The 22,292-nt window shown below is 44.8% G+C and overlaps 1 protein-coding gene across 1 annotated transcript in view; it reads right to left on the reverse strand.

Annotated features, from left to right (window-relative positions):
• Positions 1-463: 463 nt before the first annotated feature.
• The window catches only part of acap3a (ArfGAP with coiled-coil, ankyrin repeat and PH domains 3a), a 301,756-nt gene continuing 279,927 nt past the window's right edge, over positions 464-22,292 (reverse strand). Inside the window, exons 21-25 of the mRNA XM_069918754.1 lie at positions 20,070-20,290; positions 19,649-19,758; positions 18,618-18,728; positions 17,156-17,217; positions 464-570 (exon numbers count right to left, since the gene is read on the reverse strand). Of these exons, the coding sequence (XP_069774855.1) occupies positions 464-570; positions 17,156-17,217; positions 18,618-18,728; positions 19,649-19,758; positions 20,070-20,290 (611 nt within the window). The remainder of the gene's footprint in view (positions 571-17,155; positions 17,218-18,617; positions 18,729-19,648; positions 19,759-20,069; positions 20,291-22,292) is intronic.

Here is a 22,292-nt window from a genome sequence, read left to right on the forward strand (position 1 = left end):
CTGGACAACATCTTGAACTCAGAGATCATTTTACTTTCAGGAGATTTGAAGGTAATTTTTCAGTTAATTTATTTAAAAGACAAAGAACATGCAATTTGTCATCTGGCAATAATAAACAAAAAAGAGAACTGTTAGATAGTGATCAGAAGGAGCACAGGAGAGGGAACTTAACAAGAATAGAATTTGTTGTGTACCCTTCAACCCAAATAGATTAGTGTTTTCACTGAGACAAGAATGGTGGTAGCTCATTTAAAACAAATATTTAAATTTAATTACTCAGAAACTACAACCCTGTCTGCATCTGATAATAAGTATCAGAATTGTCAAGTGCCATTTGGAGACAGAAATTTATCAAAACTTCTGTCAGGACATTGGACATTGACAACCCTTCCTTATGGTCAACTAACCGGTGGTTGGAGTTTCCCAAAAATGTATTTATGGATTTGAGGAGCATCTTCTTGTGTTACCTGCAGGAATAGCTGACCTGGAAACTTCGTCTGCTGAGCTTCTCAGGGTTGTTGGATGCCATGTAGGAAAATTCCCTAAAAATATCGTGATACGTTTCATCACCTGCAAGATAAAATATATTTGAAATGAGATCTGGTTTGATTATAAGAGGAAATGTCTGCTGTTTTAAATATTCCATTATTATCGGAATGTTAGGACAACAGATAGAACGGCTTTGTAAAGATACCCAGAATGTGAGAGGAGAACAGAAAATGCTGGGAAGGCTCAACGGGTCAGACAGCACGTGACAAACTTCCATTTCCACAGATGCTGCCTGACTTGCCAAGTTTATTTTCCTACAATTTGGGCTTCGATTCAGGTTTACAACATCTGCAGGGTTTTATTTGTATTTTTCAATTAATGAGGAATGGGAGACTTGTATTAAGAGATGTGTTGTGAACTCAAATGCACTTTAAGAGAGATTTAAAAGAAATGAAGGATACTGAATGTTTGACTGTAAAATGTTTGTTTCCATGGAGTGAAATCTATACCAAAAGGATTTTTTGGGGGAAAAAAAATCATGATGGAACAAGGGGAGAGATTGGGAGAAAGAATTACACAATTGTGTTTACTAATCTTTGGCAGATTTACTTATTAATCAGGTTATATGTTTGGGAAATGAGGAATGTGCATGGGGAAAAGAGCAAATAAGAAATTGTTGTACTTCTTTATCAGAGCCACCATAAAAGAGGATTATTTCGTGCTGTGAACTTCCAAAGAGCAATTAATGTTAAATTCTAATATCAGGTAAAAATATTGGATATGTCTATGAAGTATGATTCCAGGACAACTGGAATAGCTTCCACAGACACTACATCAAGTGGAGTCCCAGCATCAATGGCTGCAAAGGAGAGGTACAATTCTAGTGCCTCTGTCAATATAATTTACCAAAGTGAGTTATAGTTCCAGCAACACAAGGTTCTCTAGTACTTCCCAGAGAAGAGTTAGGCACCTTTACTTAGCTTTAACATGGAACTAATGATTACAACATGCTTATTGTTAAGATTGAGATTGATTGAGCTAATGGTTATCTTGTGTGAATCATTTACTCAGCCAGTTCTTTAAATTCTCTCCAAGAAGCAAAATGTATTTATTTGTCATCAGCTCCAAATTAGAAACTGCAGTAAGTCTGCAGTCTTGTCACAAGTTGAGTTACTCTGGCAAATCAGCAGTAGAGGGCAGCACTTGCATGTAACTGGGTGCACATCAATTACAGTTTCCTCTGCAACCTTTGACATCCTGTCTATTCAAGAACTTACCAACTTCCTCTTTAGATATATCTGGTGACTTGGCCTCCACTGCCATCTGTGGCAACAGATTTACCATCCAATGAAGAAATTTCTCCAAAACTCTGTTCTATTCTGAGGCGGTGTCCTCTGATTCTAGACTCTTCCACTATTGGAAACATCTTCACTCCCTTTCTATCCAAGCTTTTCAATATTCGGAAGGTTTTGATGAAACTCCCCCACCCATCCTCTGAACTCCAGTGAGTACAAGCCAAGAGTCATAAAAAGCTCCTCGTATGGTAACCCTCTCATCCTTGGGATCATTCTTGAAAACCTCCTCTGGAACCTCTCCAATGCCAGCACATCCTTCCATGAATAAGGGCCCCAAACCTCTCTCAATAATCTAAATGCCTTAAAGCGTCAGCATTACATTGTTGCTTTTATATTTCTAGTCCTCTCAAAATGAATGCTAACTGCGTTGTCCTTTCTTACTGCCAACATTCAACCTGCAAATTAACCTTTAGGTTGTTTTCTTTCTCTGAAAAGGCATGTCCCAAGGGTGTGTTTCATCTACCACATCTTTGCCCGTTCTCTCAACCTATCCAAGTCCTTCAGCAGACCCCCTGCTGACTCAACACCTATCTTTGTAAAATCTGCAAACTTAGCCACAACCACATCAATTCAATCATCCAAATCAACATGTAATGTGAAAAGTAACAGACCCAATGCCAAACCCCGTGGAACAGCACTAGTCACCAGAAAAGGCTCTCGTTATTTCCACCCTTTACTTTCTGCCAGTCAGCGGACCTATTCATGCTGGTACTTTTCTTGTAATTTTGTGGGCTATCTTCTTTAGTAATCTTGTGTGTGGCACCTTTCCTTCTAGAAATCCAAATAAACAATATTCACAAATTCTCTTTTGTCTATCCTGCTTGTTTCGGCTTCATAGAATTCTAACTGATTTGTCAGACAAGAGATCTACATCAGTGCTGTGGCTCTAGTTAGCTTTGAGATCCTGAGTCTTCAAGAGGTAATGGGACATTTCTGTTCTGTCATAATCCAACAGCCTTTGCAGGAAAGCATCAACCACAAGGTTAGTTTGAGGCTTTAATGCACACAAAGGCCTACTGAATTATGGATTTTCAATACACTCCAATTTGATTTTAGTGGAAGGTATGAAATGTATGTAAATACAAGTGTGCTATCGTGACCTGTTAGCTCCCAGAGGAGAGAACAAAATTAAAACCCCTCCCCATTGCTACGGATGTGCTCTTTCTGCCTGCATACCGAGGCTGAAGAACAGTTATAGGACTGCCTCGAGTCGGTGGATTGGGTGGTGTTCAAGGACTCAGCAGAGGATCTGAATGATCACCCCCAGGGTTGTACCAGACTTTATCAAAACAACTGTTGACAAGTGTGTCCCCACCAAATTGTTCCGTTTTCCCTAATCAGAAGCTGTGGATGAACAATGAAATCCAGAACCTGCTGAGAGCCAGATCATGTCCTGAGATCCAGAACACAACACGAAGACAGCTACGACCTACAAAAAGCCATCTCCCAGGTGAAGTGGAGAGTCTGGGCAAGAATGAAAGCAACAAAGGATATCCTACAGCTGAGGCAGGGCCTAAATGGCATAACCTGCTACAAAACCAAATCCGATGGAGTGGGAGACAGCAAAGTTTCACCCCTAGAGGAACTTGATGGCTTCCATGCCCAATTTGATCCCCAGAATAGGGAAGTCAATATGCACCCCCATGAGCCCTGATGATCCTTTCCTGTCAATTCCCAAGGATAACGTGTGGACTGCCTTCAGGAGACCTAATCCGAGGAAAGCATCAAGTGTGGACCGTGTACCTGGCCAAGTACTGAAAACCTGTACTGACCATCTTGCTGATGTATTCACGTATATCTTCAACATCTCACTCCAGCAGGGTATGGTGCCCACCAGTTTCAAACAGGCCTCAATCATGCCCAAGAAGAGTGTGGTGACCTGCCTAAATGACTACTGACCGGTGGCACTCAAATCCACTGTGGGGAAGTGTTTTGAGAGGCTGGTGTTGAAGCACATTAGTTTTTGTCTGAGCGGTAACATGGATCTGTTCCAATTTGCCTACCATGGCAACAGGTCTAAGGCAGATACCATCTCACTGGCTCTATACAAAGCCCTGGAACACCTGACAGCAAAGTTGCATAAATCAGGATCCTTGTGATCAGCTGCAGTTTGGCATTCAACACCATCATCCCTTCAAAACTGATCAGCAAACTCCAAGACCTGGGACTCAACACCCCACTCTAATTGAATCCTGGATTTCCACACCTCAAGACCACAATCAGAAGATCCTCTCCTTCCAATCTCCATCAGTACTGGAGCACCACAGGGCTGGGTTCTTGGCTCCTTGCTCAACTCAACACAGTGTGGCTCAGTACAACAATAACACCTCCTACAAGTTTTCTGATGATGCCACGGTAGGGGCGACGGGTGAACATATAGGAGGGAGAATAAAAACTTGGCTGAATGGTGCACCAATAACAACCTCGCACTTAATGTCACTAAAACCTAGAAGCCGATTGTGGATTTCAGGAGGGAAAAACCAGAGGTGAATGATCCCGTGATCATTGGGGTGGGGGGGAAATCAGAGGTGGAGAGGGTGAGCAAATTTACATTCCTGGGAGTCACTATCTCGGAGGACTTTTCCTTGACCCCACACACCAATGGCATCATGAAGAAAGCACGTCAGCACCTGTACTTCCTCAGGAGTTTCTGAAAGTTCGGTATGACACCAGAAACCTTGGCAAACTTCTACAGATGCATAAAAACACAAAATGCTGGAGTAACTCAGCCAGTCAAACAGTGTCCTTTATGCAGTAAAGGTCAAAATACATAACCAATGTTTAGGGCCTGAGCCCTTCATCAAGGTATGAAAGAGTGTCAGCTCCCCCTTCACCGTCAGACTCCTCAACAACAAACTCAATCAGGGACTCATTTTAGGACCAACACATTATTTATTGTTGGACATTTATGAATATTCTACCCCTCTACCATCAGACTCCTCAACAACCATTTCAATCAGGGACTAATTTAGGGACATCTACTTTTGCACTTCGTTGATTTTTTTTCTCTCAGTATCTCACAGTTTGTTTACATTTCTTTTTGTTGACATGTGTATGTTGTCGGGGTTTTTTTGCACTACCAATAAGTGGTAATTCTGCCTCACCCACAGAAACAAGAATCCCAGGGCTGTATGTGATGTCATGCATGTCCTCTGACAACAAATCTGGAATTTATGTTCTGTATTACAGTTTCTTTGCACTTTCTTCCTGTTTACATTTCTCTCTTTTGTTTTTGAGTAGTTTTATTTTTGCCTATCAATAAATAGAAATTCTGCCTGGCATGCAGGAATCTCAGGATTGTATGCAATATCATGTATATACTCTGACAATAAATCTGAACTTTGAACTCTCATTCCTGCAACCAATGTACATGAAAATTTCCAAACCGTGATGTGCAGCAGAAAGTGTTGACAGTAGTGGGGTTCATCTTTCTATTCTGACCACATAACACTGTCGTCTGTCAGGCAGCACTGATGGAGGGCACGATGGTTATCATTGATTATTTTCTCGTGTATGCTGCCGAACCATTTCCACATGTCTTCATCATAGTTCAGCACAATTAAACAGAAATAATGAAGATTTGACTCCTGAACACTTTGGGTGTATTTTATGGATTTGGGGCTGCTGATCATGGAAATCACCTTAAAATTTTCTTGTCATATTTTGTCTACTCTTAAATTGCCCACAAAGCCAGCTGTTCTGGTCATTCCAAGCAGGCCTGGACATGCACTCAGAGCAGGTGCTATGCAATTGTATGCTTCAAGCATACAAAACCATGAAGTGTAACGTGTCATGGAAAATTCATTTTCTGCATTTGCACTTGGACTTCTTCCCTGGTGCAGTCAGTGACGAACACTGAAAGGTTTCACCAGGACATTGCAACCATGGAAAAGTGGTATTAGGGCAACTGAAATCCATCAATGCTGGCTGACTATTGTTGGACACTGACACGAGAGGCATCAGATGCTGAGTACAAATGAAAATCAGCGGCAAAACATTCTCAGGTCAGTTGAACTAATGCAACGTGTCAACATCATCAATTTATTTTGCATGTTTAATCGCATAAAATTAATGTAATATTTCTCCAACTTCTTGTGTGATACAGCAAATCTGAAATTATCTTAGGGTTCAGCTTTTAAGTTGTCTATCATAATCCCCATTTTTTTTTCAGAAAGCAAACCTTTTGGGTGGATGGGGGGAGGGGAAATATCCAGTGTTCTTGGCCCTTAGCATGTGGGAGCTTTTATGAAGAATGCCTGGGGTTGAAAACATCATTTCGCCCTGGTGAACATATTTAACATGATTACTCCCCCCTCTTCCCTTTGTCATGTTCCTTGCACACTTTCTGCCAGAATTTAGCTATGGGCACACCCAACTATTCCTAAAGCTCCAGGAATTTGAAGGACGGGATCCCTGAAGTGAGTCAGAGGTGCAGGGAGCAACCCCAACCGCCATCATAGACCAAATCCAACAGGTTCTGTGTGTTAGGTCTAAACCTGACTAGCATTTTCCACAGTGGTGTGTTTTTGGGCAAACTCCTTTTCCTCGCCTCCACTGAAAGCATTTTCCTGTTCCTCCCCATCATCCACCCATCTTCCTTCACCACTGCTTTGCCAGAGAGGCAAGTCAATTGGGAAACTTAGAACAGTGGGGAGGGAAGGGAATATTTAAATTTGGAGTTACAATCTTTGATATACACAGCATCTGAAGGAGAAGGAATAGTTGATATGCAAATCTCTCTTGACACAATCAGAACTTTTTTTATTGAACTGATAAAGATTGGTCAAAGTTAACAGCTTAAGTCAAGGTGAATTTCTGTACCCCAATTTAAAAAGTGCTGGAGAAACTCAGCAGGTTCCACAATGTCCATAGCAGGCAAAGATATATAACTAATGTTTTGGGCCTGAGCCCTTCGTCATGGTAGAACAAAACTGTACCTTTTTGCTTATACTTTGTGTAGTGAATGTGTCCCAAGCTGCCTGTCTCCCCTCTGGCGAGCCTTGCTGTACTAACATTGGCTGTGTATTATCTCTACTGGTAAGGACACTCCCCTTGGATATAACTGTATATGCACCTATTGTCTTTCATTTATTGTACCATGAGTTTCTGCTCATAAAAGCCATGGTATATTGTTTGACCACATCGTCTTTTCTACTTCATCGACTGGCACTTCACTTTGGCGAAGGGCTCAGGCCTGAAATGGTGGTTATTTCGCTTTGCCTCCTATGGACACTGTGGAACCTGGTGAGTTTTTCCAGAACTTTTGTGTATTAGCTACACTCACAGCGACTTCAGACTTCCTGGTTTCACTTCCCGCACCCTTATTCTTCTTCGATTCTGGATGTTGAACTCCCAACGGGATAACTTTCACTCCAAGTTCTTCCTCTCTAAAACTGTGAGCTGTGAAGATGTGCCACTCACTGATTTATCTCTCATTCTTTGCAGCACTGCCAGTCTTCTCAATTCTGGGGCCTCTCGCCATTGTAAAGGCCTGCTCTCCAACAAAGCCTCTATAATTCAAGCATTACCTTTTGCAGTTGTTTCAACCTTTTTTCCCCAGTCACATACCACCTTAAGTAATCTCCTCACTGATTCCTTCACTCTGATTGTATCAGTGATAGGGATCTCCCTGTGGCCAACCATTTCAATTCTGCATCTCTCTCCCATACTTTTATGGCCTCATGTACTATCCCACTAAGACCACCTGTAAATTGGATGAACAACACTCGATTTTCTGTCTGGGCCGTCTCTATCCGGATGGCATTAACAATGACCTCCAGTTTCTGCAAACTTGCTCACCAGTCTCCCTCCCTTCCTCTTCCCTCTCCTTTCATGGAGCCAGGCCTCCTCCCCCTGTTTCCTGCTGTGTTCTCCCTCCCTTATCTATTTCCCCCCTGCCTATGGGTCCATGCTCCTCCCCCGACCACCTTGTTTGGGCACCTGCCCGCATTTTCCCATACCTCAAGCCCGAATCATTGATTATGTTTTTTTAAAAAATTGTTGCTGAGTTTCTCCAGCATTGTGTTTTTACTTCAACCACTGTGTGGGCAGACTTTCTTAAGTAATCCCTTACTAACTACAGATGCTCTGTGTTAGTGTTAGGTACAGATGTTAGGTGCCCTGTGGTTAGTAAGGGATTACTTAAGGTGGCATGTGAATGGAGGGAAGGGTTGAGAACCACTGATTTGTTGCTTGCAAAAACAAACTGTTGGAAGAACTCTTCAGTGGTGGCAAAGAGTCCAGACCCAGCATCAGGATGGATTCCAGTATTTGAGTCTCTGTTCCTCCTTTAAAACTTTGTGGCTGTTTAGAACTGTCAGTACTTATCCCAAGTGGGCCTACTTTCAGCCACACATACTGAAACAATGCATCAAATGCCTTTCTCGGAGTAGTTTCCTAGGTTGCGGACTGCCATTGGAATGGAATCCGCATTCAATCCGAATCCTCGCGCCTGAACACTTGGTCGCCGGGCTCGGTTGGCCGTCATTGGCCGGGCGGCTCCAATCACCATCTGGCTCCATTGGCACCTGGCCGTCACTGACCATCAGGCTCCAACTTCGAGGAGACGAGCCCAGCGCCAGACCCGCTCACGTGCAGTTGAAGTCTCACGATTACGCGGCTGACAAGCGGGAAGAGGAGGTAAAGGTGACTCTCTACTGCGTCGGGTTGGAAGAAGCGGCTCTCGGTCCATCCGCAAGGAATGCCCCCCCCCCCCCCCCACCTTGTGGCTTCAGGACGGAGTTCGCAGTCACCATACTTCTAGTCTGAAGCTACAAGAGGCTGGTCAACGGGAGCTACACTTGAATGGAGGGCTCAAGCCCCAAACTTCGGGATGGGTCCTTGTTCCTGTCCGGTTCCAACTCCAACCCCGGTGTCTGCAGACGAAGGAAAAGGTCCTTTCTGGAAAGATCCTGCGGTACACAAGGAGAAACTCGGTGGGTCACACAGCATCCAGAGAAAGTAGTCAAGGTTTTGAGCCTGAGCCCTTTCTCAGGTAACACAATCACCTTTTCGAAAGGTTGGCTTCCTGAAAACACAAAGGGGCTGATGATAGACAACTTCAAGCTGAACACAAAGATAACTTCAGATTTGCTGTAGCACACAGAAAGCTTCTAAAATGTTATGTTCTGACAACAACCACACAGTATAAGACAGCTTTAATAAACTAATATGTACACTCAGAGGTCTTGTCTCTCTGCAAGACAAACCTGGAAGGCTAGACTGTAGCTCTGGACTGCTTTATAGACAAGGTCACCGGGATGACCCCTGGTGACCTAGTGGTGTAATTACATATCACCACATGTTAAATGGATTTTTATTGAATTTACCATGTTTAATTGCATAATGACACCACACATTGCATTAGTTCTACTGACCTGAAATTGCTTTCTACTCCACCATCTGATGCTGCTCATCTCAGTAGCCAACAATAGTTGGTCAGCACTAACGGTTGTAGTGTCCTGGTGAAACCGTTCACCAGGTTCATCGCTTTTCCACTGGTGTTCCAGGTAACTGGCCCTGTAGTGTCCTGGGATAGGACACTATCCCAGTTGCAGATTTCAACTGGGATTTTAATCAGAAGGCTGCACCTAGCAATTGGAGTCAGGTGACTCAGGTCGTTGGATTGAAAAGCTCAGATCAGCAGGAAGCAGAGTTCAAGTGATCCAGTGTGGTATTAATTCACTTCAACTCAGCAGTTTTGGAGATGGTATTTTTTTGATTGGAGTTCATGCAGTAGGGAGTAGGAAATTTATGACTAATTATGTTTTTATCTATAACATGTGTTGTTTCCACTGTGCTACCCTTTCCACTGAAAGCACTCATCCCCAGGGATTGGAGTGTTCTATCTTCAACTGGAAATGGGTACCTTTCTGATGTTCTTTTTTCCACTGGTTTAATTGGCATGGTGGCATTAGCTAATGCAGGAGTGTAGGGGTAGAGGCTGTCCATCCCTGGAGTGATGTCATTTGATATTGGTATGCTGACTGTTTTCTTCTTCCACTGGACCCTGTTCAAGTGTGAATACAGAAAATTAATTTTTCACCTCATGGTTCTGTATGCTTAAAGTGGACTTGAAATATAACAGGAAATCATAAGCAGAGGTTATAGCTTTTTTTTTATAAAAAATGTGTAGGAAAATGTTAAGGTGATTTTTGTGACCAGCAGCCCAAAATCCATAAAATTCACCCAAAAGTGTTCAGGAGCAAAATCTTCATTGTGTAGAATGGTTTAATCTGGTGGGTTTGAAGTTGATTGTTACCTGATGCTGGTTTTTTCATTTCCAAATGTTTAGTTAAATATTTCTTGAATTGAATAATTGGATTGAAATTTTAGTCCCCAAGATCTGAATTTTTGGTTTCTGGATATTAAATCCACACTGTAAAATACAATTATATAACAATAGTTTTCCTACACAAATCTACTCTCGAAAATCAGCTGGCTATATAGCATCCATTGGAAGTAAAGGGCAACTAATGTCTCTGGTCTGGGCCCTTTGTCATATAGTTGTGTGACCTATTGAGTTTCTCCAGCATGTCTTGTGTTATATTTGACCCTAGCATCTGCAGACTTTCTTGTTTAACACCATAGACCAATAGCTTTTACTTTTAACACTTTCTTTCTTCCATTGGACCCAAATTTGTATTGTGTGTTTTATCTTTTGGGATCTGTTTCTTAAACCTCCATCAGAGAGCAACTCTCTTCACCTTGGGTTTCTTGCACTGTGTCTGATTCACTCAATGGTCCACCCCAGTTCCATTTTTAAGTTTCTGTGTGCTGTGACACTTCCTGTCTAGAAAAGTGGTTGTGGGGTAAATCTGCATCAGGTCTCCCTGCAATATTATCATACTTCCAATGAAAATAATGCTGTAAATATGTGTTTTAAATCAGTATATTTTTCAGTTTACAATTCTGAGGTGGTGAATTCCTGGGTTGGATACAGAGGGGGTGAGAGAGAGGGCACGGTGGAGAGGGAGAGAGAGGGAAATGAAGACTCCCACTCTTGCCTTCTGTCTATCCTATCACTTTTTAACCCAATTTTTTTCCCTGATCTATGTGCTTTCATACTTGCCTAATTTAGTTCCATACCTGAATCATTGATTCTGCTGAGATTCTCCAGCAGTTGATATGCTCAAAATACCAGCTGTTTTAGTGTTTCTTGCTTAAAATATGAAGATGTTGATTTCCCAGGAAACACACAGCGGCCAGAGTCAGCTCAAATGTGATTGAGGGGGCGGGGGGTTAACAACCGGATCATAATTTGATTTTTAAATGAGGGTTAGATTTAACATAGCCACTAGGAAGATCTCCCCTGCTCTTCAATGATGAGAATTTCTTGTGCCCAACTGCAAAGTTAAACGTTAAATTTGTAAAAACATTATTTTTTCATTGCAGCACCGAGGTCAAAATGGGATCTTCGGAGTCGAACCCAAACTCTCTACCTGTCGACCCACAGCTAACATGTATAAGGGTCATGATGGAGTAGGAAGCTCTTCAGCCAGGAACAGCGCACAGCCATGGGGCGACAGAGATTGGGGAAAGGTAAAACTTAAAGCAGTGAAATTCTTTGCATGTGGACTGCAAGCTTTAATGTTGGTGCAATGTTTTAAAAAGGTGGTATCAGTCACAGACAATTGCAAGTTACAGGTTTAAATCTGTCGTGAAATGAGCTAGCAAAAGGAAGCAGAGTACCAGTTGAGGTTAGGATTTCAAACTGAATTTATTAAGTGTTTCAAAAGACAATAAGAAAGCAGACATAAGTGTAAATTGTACAAAGATGTCCAGCTCCAGAATTAATCAGTCCAAGTACAACATTCAGTACAGAGAGAGAACGCACAGGCTCATGACAAAGCAGGAATGACAGGGTTAAGTTGCATAGCATATTTACAGCAAGACTGCGGCCGACAGCAATTCTACACACGTTTCACGATAACTTTATTAAAATGCAGGTTTGCACTTCCTACTATATCTAACACACACGTACATTCACGCAGTTAGGCGTGGTACTTTGCCAATTTATCATTTGGCATCGATTTCTAACTATCCTTTTGGTTTCTTCCCCCACAACTCCACTTACCTCAGCCCCACGTATCCTCTGTAGGCACCAGGCTATCTGTGACCCTGCTGCCCACCAAACTCTGTCAGCAAGAGTCACTGAGCTAGGGGAAGGGCAAATTCGTCCTCCCTCACCCTAGCTGCTCATCAACCTAGCAACCTCCCTTTTCCGCCCAGGCCCCAGTCTGTGAACTCAGCTAGCCAGCTAAGCACAAGATCTTCCCTGGACTCCGACTGAACTAGTAGGTCAATTCTCACCACTGATTACTGTTTTTGTTCAACTCTGGTCTTTGGCAGAAAGTAACAGGCAGATAACTGGGAGGTGGTTTCAGAATATTTTATTTAATTTAAAATAAGGATTTTAAATCCTGTGCCAGGGTGTGATATACAGGAATTGGGTCTTTGAGAAGTGGCCAGGCTTAGAAATAGTCTGCCCTCTGGTGGGGGTCAAGGAGATGACAGCTTCAAATCCCATCCATTGCCAAGCTCTGAGTGGGGGAGTGCACAGATTGCCTCATTGCTCAGGCTTGTCCCACATTTTGTAGTGAGACTGGGTCCATCATTTAGCAATGGATCCACATGGGCAGTGAGTGGCCACTCAGTTGCCTGTAGAACATAGCGATGTGGAAAGCTGCCTCCCTTGGGATGTTTGGGTAAGGAGGTTCTACTGCTCGGCTGGGAGAACTTGATAGGGTTACAATGTTAGAAATGGGAAGAAGGAATAATTAACTGGTACAAAGATAAAGGGCTCCAAACTGCACTGAGCTAGAAGGGTGTGGAAGATGGACCATTCGAGAAAGCAGCAGGAAATTGTAGTCCTCTCTGCCATTCTTGTGAACCCCTGGAAAAGGGTCATTTAATAAGAATGGTTTGCTTCATTTCACTTGAATAAAGGGTGCAAAAAAACTACTTGAACTATTTGGGAAGTGGTTGTGTACAGAGAGAAGATTGTACACCCATACATGCTAATAAGATGGCTTTACATTTGACCATTCAGAGTTTAAAAAGTCTGGGTTCAAGCTTGGCTGAGCCATGAGAGGGAAATGAAGGATTCTGTAGGTGATTGATGTGCCAAGTGTTGAGTCTTTGATGAGGGGAATAGTCTCAGGCTAAGGGATCAAGGAGGGATGGGTTATTTGAATGATAAAATAGCTATGAAGGTCCACGACAATTAAAAGTTCTTCCTCAGGTCCTGAGCTTTGAAAAATGAATTACAACAACATCTGCTTTGTTGAATTGCTTCTACTTATCTGGCTGCCAACTAATGTGCAACTTCTCTGCCTCCTCCTGTGACATTTACCCTCCAAGTTGCCAGGTTCTCCAATCACCCTCAAGGGTGGGGGGTGGGGGGTGGGGGGGGCAAGTTCACAGCTTCACCAACTCTGAGCTATGTGAATGTATCCAATTATAAATAGTGCTGGTGTGACTGCAGCCATAATAGTTTTAATAGATCTGGTTTCCCCACTCAACAAAGGCAAATCTTTGGGGATTCACTAGATTGTTCCTGGGAATGGTAGAGGAAAAGGGAGAGGTGCTAGAATTAGTAGATTGAGCCCATTATTACCCATCTAGGGTTTAGAAAAAGGCCATTTTAATGAAACATGTATTTTCTTACAAGGTTATGCAGAGTAGGTGCAAGAAAATTATTTTCTCCACGACTTTTTGGGGTTAGAGTCGTCCTAAAATAGGGGTTAGGGGAGTCCTAAAATAAATAGGGGGTCAAATAATTCAGAATTGAGATGAACTTTCTTCCCAAAATAGTGAATCCTTGGGATGCTCTAGCTATGAGGCTTGGCCAAACCAGATATTTTGGATATTGAACTCGAGAGATGAAGGAGTGTTGAGTTTAAAAAGTTCAGCCATTTGCAGATGTGAGGTGTTGCATGTTCAAGGTGGAGACTGATGTGGACAGCAAAAGAATGGAGGCTCTGGGGATCAGACATGGATATGGAATGGCGAAGCAGATCAAGGAGCCAAGTGTCCAGTCCTACTTTAGTTTCTTAAAATATTTTGTTGGAGGATTTGGTAACCCTCTAATTTGCTGGGGACATGAACCCAAGAAATGAGGGAAAGGCTATTAAGAAGTAGGCCTGGCCAGTGGGAGTTGCAGAATCAATATCTGTGGGAGAGCACTTTTGAGTCCTTGAGTCTCTTGTATATGCTAATGCCTGGTAAATTCCCAGCAGAACATGTTGTACTACAATGTGGGATTTTGATGTGAACATGTTTGAGGTGGGAGGGAGGAGGTGTGTTCATTATTTCATCTCTTTTTTGGATACTGAGCTAATTCAATAGCATCTACTTACTCCCCTCCTGGTCAACAGTAAGCAGAGGTGTGAAAGCATTGGGCCATCTCACAGGGCTGAATGCAGTCCTGGAGAATTGAATGTTCTGGGAGGGCAAAGGGATGCTTCCACATTGAAGTGTTTTATTCTGTTCCTTTCTGCCCAAAGTCACATTTTACCAGCTTGTAAGCCTCTTGCATCAAGCTACGAATCAATGCTATGCGCAGCGTTTATTTGGAGATGTCAGATATGACAAACCAGTTTAAAAACTGTTCAATACACAAAAGTACAAGAAACAAGTTCAAATAGAAGTTTTTTTTTGCTTTTTAAGTTTGTACCTGTTGGTTCCCCATTTGAGGCTTTGTGGCAAATCAAGCAGCTTTCACAAAACGTAACAAAATTGACCTATTGAAAACTTGCTGTGTGCTCTAGTGATCTATGCTAAACAATGCAATAGAAATCTGCACCAGTGTGTCACACTAAATAAAAGCTCAGACATTTTGTGCCTGTTCTGTGACAATACAAAACAAAGTGTGTCAATTTAAAAAAATACACTCTATGGTGTTACAAAAGAAAAACACATCTCCAACAATAAACACAGTTACCTGTATTGGTTTCTTTTTCATTGCACTATTCCTCTGGGCAAGTCATATAAATAAACACTTAAAACAACACTTCCACTGTTGAGAGAATTCAAAGTGTAACAGAAAACAATACTGTAAGGTAGGAAAAGTGCACCAAGTTGCTTTATACATATAATCTAATTCATACTCTATTTTATTTTTAAATAAATTGTCCCAACCAGAACAAAACTTTTTAAATTATTTACAGAACTTCCCACCCCCTTTCCCCTACCCCACCCAATTCCTCCCAAAAAGTTACTTTTTTTTGTCAAGAAAAAGACTTGTAACCAAGCAATACACACGATCTACACACAACATCTACTGTACAGGCACAAAGCCAGAATCAGTCCTATTCTTTTACCTAAGGTCACCTGGTCTGTCAATGGTAATTAGCATCAAGATTAAAAGACAAGGTCAATGTCACCATGGAACGCAATTGCAGGAAACCAAGTTCCTTGAGCTGCCCAGGTGTAGTCTCATTAAAACAACTTTTGAATGGTTAAAAGTTCATATGGCTCAACACCACCACCCCCCCCCCCACTCCTGTGCATTTCCACAAATATGTATCACTAGAAAAGCTGAAGATCCTATAAAGTTCAATTTAGTGACTACTAATTTTTTTTCAATGAACCATTTTTTTAAAAAAAAGCTATTTAGAACCTGGTGATGTTATTAAAGTGAGTTCTGTGAGATATCTTGGAATCCACACTTTTACTGCTAAGTCTTTCCAATGTGCCTGAATAGATTTTTCTTCTGCATCCAAGGAAGCAAATTCTGCAGCACCAATGCAACCAGGGCACTATGTTCCAGGTTTCTCATCCAAACCTGGTAGACAGCGCTGCACATAATTAGGCCTGTACAATAAGATCACGCTACTGGTGAAAAGCAGAGAAGGTTTGACTTTATTTGGTGACATGTGAACAGCATCTCTTTGAATTAAAGGATCCCAAATAAACTTAATAATTTTGCCTTTCTTTTTAATAGACTCTCCTCTCAACCATTTCAGATATGCTTTCCTTTCCAGGACAGTGAACACGATGCTGTGGCAGCAGCAGCTACCGGGATTCGAATTCAGTGGAGTCTGTAAGGAGTTTGTAATGTTCTCTGTGTCTGTGTGAGTTTACTCCGGGTGCTCAGGTTTCCTTCCACATTCCAAAGTTTGATAGGTTCATTGGTCACATGGGGTATTTGGTTGGCATAGGCTCATGGGCTGGAAGGACCTATTATCTATCTATCTATATACATAATGCTTCCCGAGACTTACATTTTTAGGATGTACCCAGTTGGCCACTTCTAGGAACTCTAGAGACATTTGGACCTCTCTTGGTCTACCCTCATAAACCATAAGACACAGAAGCAGAAATGGCCCATTCTGCCCAGCCATTCAATCATTAGCTGATCCATTTTCCCCACTGCCCAGCCTTCTCCCCATAACCTTTGATGCCCTTTTCTGAACATCCCTTGGGTTCCACCTCTCGTTTCATGGCCAATGCCAATCCATGGTTGCACATCAGGACCCCTCATTGGTGGGTTAATCCTGCCCAAGATTTTATCAATGAGAACTAAGTTCTCCTTTATGTGGGTGTCCTTTGAAACTTGATAAGAATGTTATTTGTTCTGAGGATACTGGTAGTAGTACACTGAAAATTAATTTTACATTTAACAGGAGATGTGGGCTTTTATTTCTTGCATGAATTCTCAACCCCACTTGTTGCTTGCTTCCCTTCTCTTCCCCTACTGTGGATGGCTCCTGGTCCCTGCTGGACTGTTCCACAAACTCTCGATGTCATGCGTGGCTGAGACATCATCTGGCTATGGGAATCTCTGCCTTCCCTTCTCCTATACACAGGTCCACAGCACATCCTATTGGAGGAAGTAGCTTTCTATCAAGATGGGAAACCAGGTTGAGGACCTCTGTGCTAGGGAGGGGGAAATTAATCTTTCAGAGAAGTCTCTTCATGCTGCTGGTCTCCATGGAACAGTGCTGTACAAGGTAAAGTTCACCATGTGAGATAAATTAGACTAAACGTTAAGTGCGGAATGTGACTGAATGATGCAATTCCATGCTTTACAGTGGTCACAGTAAAACTGAAGATGGATATCTGTTCACACAACACAAAATGAGAGTGCTGTTCCTTTCCCTCTTTCACCATCAATGGCAGCTGTACACGTGATCAGGGAGAAAATGGCCACTGCCCTGAAACACCGTCCATGAGATAAACAGAGAAAGAGGCCCAGTTACATCACCCAGTCAGGGCTGCTTCCTAGCATTCGTCTATCTTAAGACTGATAAACTCCTGAATGCACTTCCTGTACTGAAGCTCTGTGGGACTGCTGCTAGGATATTGACCTGGCTGGCCAAATGGACCTTCTGTCTCCCGCATTTCTTCATTCATCCTTGCTAATCGCAGCCTATGGGGAGAAAGTGTGCAGGTTAACGTTCCGTTCATTGTTTGGGGGGGAGGTCGGGGGGGGGGGTGGGGGAAGGAGAAGAGTGGGGTAAGGAGGGTGGGAATAGGGGCAGGGGGAGGAGGCGATAAGGAGGAGGGAGGGGGGGGTGGGAAAGGGTAGGTAAGGGAATGGGAGGGAAAGGGTGTGGAAAGGTTAGGGGAATGGGAGGGAAAGGGTGTGGAAAGGTTAGGGGAATAGGGAGGGGAAGGGGATGGTAGGAGAAAAGGGAGGAGGGGGGGCGAAGGGAGGAGGGGGGGCGAAGGGAGGAGGGGGGGCGAAGGGAGGAGGGGGGGCGAAGGGAGGAGGGGGGGCGAAGGGAGGAGGGGGGGCGAAGGGAGGAGGGGGGGCGAAGGGAGGAGGGGGGGCGAAGGGAGGAGGGGGGGCGAAGGGAGGAGGGGGGGCGAAGGGAGGAGGGGGGGCGAAGGGAGGAGGGGGGGCGAAGGGAGGAGGGGGGGCGAAGGGAGGGGGGGGCGAAGGGAGGAGGGGGGGCGAAGGGAGGAGGGGGGGCGAAGGGAGGAGGGGGGGCGAAGGGAGGAGGGGGGGCGAAGGGAGGGGGGGGCGAAGGGAGGGGGGGGCGAAGGGAGGGGGGGGCGAAGGGAGGGGGGGGCGAAGGGAGGGGGGGGCGAAGGGAGGGGGGGGCGAAGGGAGGGGGGGGCGAAGGGAGGGGGGGGCGAAGGGAGGGGGGGGCGAAGGGAGGGGGGGGCGAAGGGAGGGGGGGGCGAAGGGAGGGGGGGGGCGAAGGGAGGGGGGGGCGAAGGGAGGGGGGGGCGAAGGGAGGGGGGGGCGAAGGGAGGGGGGGGCGAAGGGAGGGGGGGGCGAAGGGAGGGGGGGCGAAGGGAGGGGGGGGCGAAGGGAGGGGGGGGCGAAGGGAGGGGGGGGGCGAAGGGAGGGGGGGGGCGAAGGGAGGGGGGGCGAAGGGAGGGGGGGCGAAGGGAGGGGGGGGCGAAGGGAGGGGGGGGCGAAGGGAGGGGGGGGCGAAGGGAGGGGGGGGGCGAAGGGAGGGGGGGGGCGAAGGGAGGGGGGGGGCGAAGGGAGGGGGGGGGCGAAGGGAGGGGGGGGGCGAAGGGAGGGGGGGGGCGAAGGGAGGGGGGGGGCGAAGGGAGGGGGGGGCGAAGGGAGGGGAGATGTGGGAGGCAAGTGAAATGGGAGGTGAAGGGCAATGGGAGGAGGGGTGGGGAAATGGGAGGAAAAGGGACGGGCAGGGTAAGGGGTGGGGCAGGAGAAGGGGAGGGGATGGTGTGGGGAGGATAAGGGGGTGGGGGCAGAATAAGGGGAAGGATGGGAGGTGGTGAAAGGGGAATTGGGAGGAGGGAAGGGAGAGGGGCAAAGTGGGGGGATGGAGAGGGTGAGGTGATGCTTACAGTGTCACAATGTCAGCATTGGCTGCTTGAACAGCGATGCTGAGAGGATCCTGTCCGTCATCATCCACTGCATTCTGATTGGCTCCCCTCTTGAGAAAGAGACATACCTGCCTGGAAATAAAGATTCAATGCAAATATGGTCTTTTCACCCTCACCAACATGGCACTTTTAATGTACTGAAACATACCAAATAGTTAGTGCCCTGGTCATGAGTGTCATCCCTTCATCAAATCTGGGGGCCATAAGGAACACAGGCAACCCAATCCAAAATTATTATGTCTTTAGGACCAGGTCTACCCCTGTTCCCCATTCACTATGGTAGGCCAAGGGTACTTCTCTGGAAGTTGTCTGACTGAGAGCCCAGTCCTCCCTGCTTGTTGCTGGAATATCAGAGTGATGGGAGCCCAAGTTCTTTCTTTGGTTTGCGAGACTTACACTGAAATGTTTGAACATTGAACTTCATTCTGAAAGTTGGTCCCATTGACCAGACTGATCCTTGTTCTAAACACAAGTGTTCCCTCCCTTCCCATCTCTTTCCTTCAGCTCCCCAACCCCTTCCCTCTCTATTCACAGAGCCATCTCTCCTCCCATTGCTTGCTGGTGTGCCCTCCCTTATCCACCTCTTACCTTTTGGACTTTCCCCCCACCATTTTGTCCACACCTTGATGAACGGCTCAAACCCAAAACATTGGTTATGTATATTTTTTTCCTGCTGGGTTTCTCCTTCATTGTCTTTTTACTGATCCTTTTACTTGATTGAAGCAGTTAAGAGGCATCAGCCCCTATGTATTCGGTCAAACAAAATTGTGGCTGATCTACTTATCTGCGTGAAGCTCACATCTCCTGTTTATTCACAGTGAGACGAAATGAGCAGGATTCCTCGAGCATGCACACAGAATCCAATTTTGTTGGTTCCTCAGTTGTGCAAACCATGGCAAAATACAGAAGGGGTGGGGATGAAACATCTCAGAGCATTTTTGCTGCTCTCCAAATCACTGACACCCTGAAAGGGATGAGTAAATATTCCTTACCCAGTGTGGCCCAGGTAGGTGGCATGGTGAATTGGGCCACGCTCATGAATATCTTTTTGATTTACATCAGCCCCGTTCTGCAGTAGAAACTCACAGGCGACAAGTGAACCCTGTTGAAGACCAATACACATGATGAAGGACCAGGCTACCCAAAGCAAATGCACAGCGTGTGCAACTTAGTCACAAAGCCCCATCATTACAGATCCTCTCGCCCACCTTATCCAAACCAATCATCACTCATTTGCACTATACCTACACAAAGTAGAATTTATTTTCCCCACATCAGTGCTCAGATACATGCCAGTTCACAGAATCACTGTCCCTTATACGTTTCGGCATTTACAAAAACTTGCACGACTCTGTTCTCGAACAGTGCAACAATCTCGAACACTTGTAACAGAAAAGAAATGCACAAACCCACCCCCATGACTGCCTGGATCAACGGGGTTTTATTCTCATCTTCATCGTTGACCCAGTTGACGTCGGCCCCGTGTGCCAGCGCTTCAGCCATGACTGCCAGATTACGGGCCTGAGCCGCCTTGTACACCAGGATCCCAGGATTCAGTTCTCGGAGATCCTCAGAGTCGGACGCTTCTGGTTCAATCTCTGCCTCACCGCTTGAGTCATCCGAAACCTCACTCACTGTCAACAGTGAAATGACAGTCAGCCACATCAGAGACATGAAGGGGCATAACATGTCAAACTCAGGAGGGGGAGCGGAAACCGTCTGCATGCATCAAGAGTACAGCAATTCATGTATACAGGGAGAATGTATGTACAGGCAATGTTCTATGCAGTCTGCTGGGATCATTTTCTGTCTTGAGCCATCAGTCCAAGGCCTTGCCCAAGTAACAATGCACACTGCAGTCCCCATTGAAGACTGCAACCATTCCTGAACAATGGATGATGGGAATAAAAGGCCTGACAGAACAAAACTCTGATAAAGGGACACAGACATGAAACCTCACCCCCGATTTTCCCTCCTGACCTCCAGTGTGTCCCAGCATTTGTATTTTTATATCAGATGTTCAGATTTTGCAGTTACTTACATTTCATTTATTGTTTTGATTAACTGTTAATGTTGTACCGACATTCATAGCAGTGCTGAACCCAAGGGCAGGTCACAGTCGATACAGAACTTTAGGGTAGGCATCCCTTGAAAGGAGGATGGCTCAGGACCAAAGCAGTGGTTATATATATTTACCTCCTATGGACACGGAGAGTGGTAGTGATGCAGTAGTTATGGGAGACTTCAACATGCAGGTGGACTGGGGAAGTCAAGCGGGTGCGGGAAAGCAAGAGAGTAAGTTTATAGAATGTCTCCGAGATACATTCTTGGAGCAGCTAGTGATGGAACCTACCAAGGGGAAGTCGATTCTGGACTGTGTAACGATGCGGAGTTAATAAGGGACCCTGAAGTAGGGAAGCCATTAGGTAATAGTGTCCATGGTCTGGTTACTTTTAATTAGCAAATGGAAAGGGAGAAGGAAAGAAAGTCAGAAACATCAGAGCTGCAATTGAATAAAGGGGATTATACAGCAATGAGGGAGGGGCTCACCAGAATAAAATGGAAGGATACCCTCACTGGGAGGACAACTGGGCAAAAATGGCAGGGATTTCTAAACATTTTTCACAGGATTCAGGACAAATTCATTCCAAAGAGGAGGAAAGGCTCTAAGGGGAGCAAATGGCAGCCGTGGCTGACAAGTGAAATCAAGTGCAGTATCAAATCCAAAGGGAGTAAGTATAAGATAGCAAAGCAGAGTGGGAGGTTATAGGATTGGAAAACCTTCAAAAAACAACAGAGGGAAACTAAGAAAGAGATACGGGAGGGGAAAATGAAGTACGAGAGTAAATTGGCAAGTAATATAAAAGGGGATAGCAAAAGCTAGTAAAGAGGAAGAAATTAGTTAGGACCAAAATTGGGCCCTTAAAAACAGAAAAGGGTGAAACTATTACTGGAAATGAGGAGATGGCTGGGGAATTTAACAGATACTTGCATCTCCCTTCACCAAGGATACAGGTTATGGTCAGATAGGGAGGGGGTAGAGGTCATGAAGTATCTAGGGACTTGGTGAAATGGGGGATCTGAGGGATATCCAGATCCAGAAGCAGGTGGTTGTGGGTAAATTGTTAGGTCTGAGGACTGATAAGTTCCCAGGGCCCGATGGGCTGCATCCCAGGATGCTTAGAGAAGTTGCTCTGGAGGCACTGGTTGACATTTTCCAAAGTTCCATAGATTTAGGGGAGGTGCCTGTGGATTGGAGAGTGGCTGATGTAGTGCCCCTTTTTAAGAAGGGAGGGAGAGAAAAACAGGAAATTATAGACTTTTAGTGACTGTTGTACAAGTACACCCAGATCCCTTTGCATTACCCCACTTCCTAGCTTGATTCCAATCTGATGTCAGTGGAGGGGAAGATATTGGAATCTATCATAAAGGGAGAAATAGCGGGACACTTGTATCAGAGCTAGTCAGCGTGCTTGAGTGACCTTCTGGAATTTTTTGAAGATGTGACAGAGGGTTGACTTGAGAGAGCCAGTGGATGTGGTGTATTTGGACTTCCAGAAAGCCTTTGATAAGGTCCAGCACAGGAGACTAGTAGGCAAATTCAAGGAGCATGGCATTGGGGGTAGGGTGCTGACA

The sequence above is a fragment of the Narcine bancroftii genome, chromosome 2, assembly GCF_036971445.1.
Source record: "Narcine bancroftii isolate sNarBan1 chromosome 2, sNarBan1.hap1, whole genome shotgun sequence".
Taxonomy (NCBI): domain Eukaryota; kingdom Metazoa; phylum Chordata; class Chondrichthyes; order Torpediniformes; family Narcinidae; genus Narcine; species Narcine bancroftii.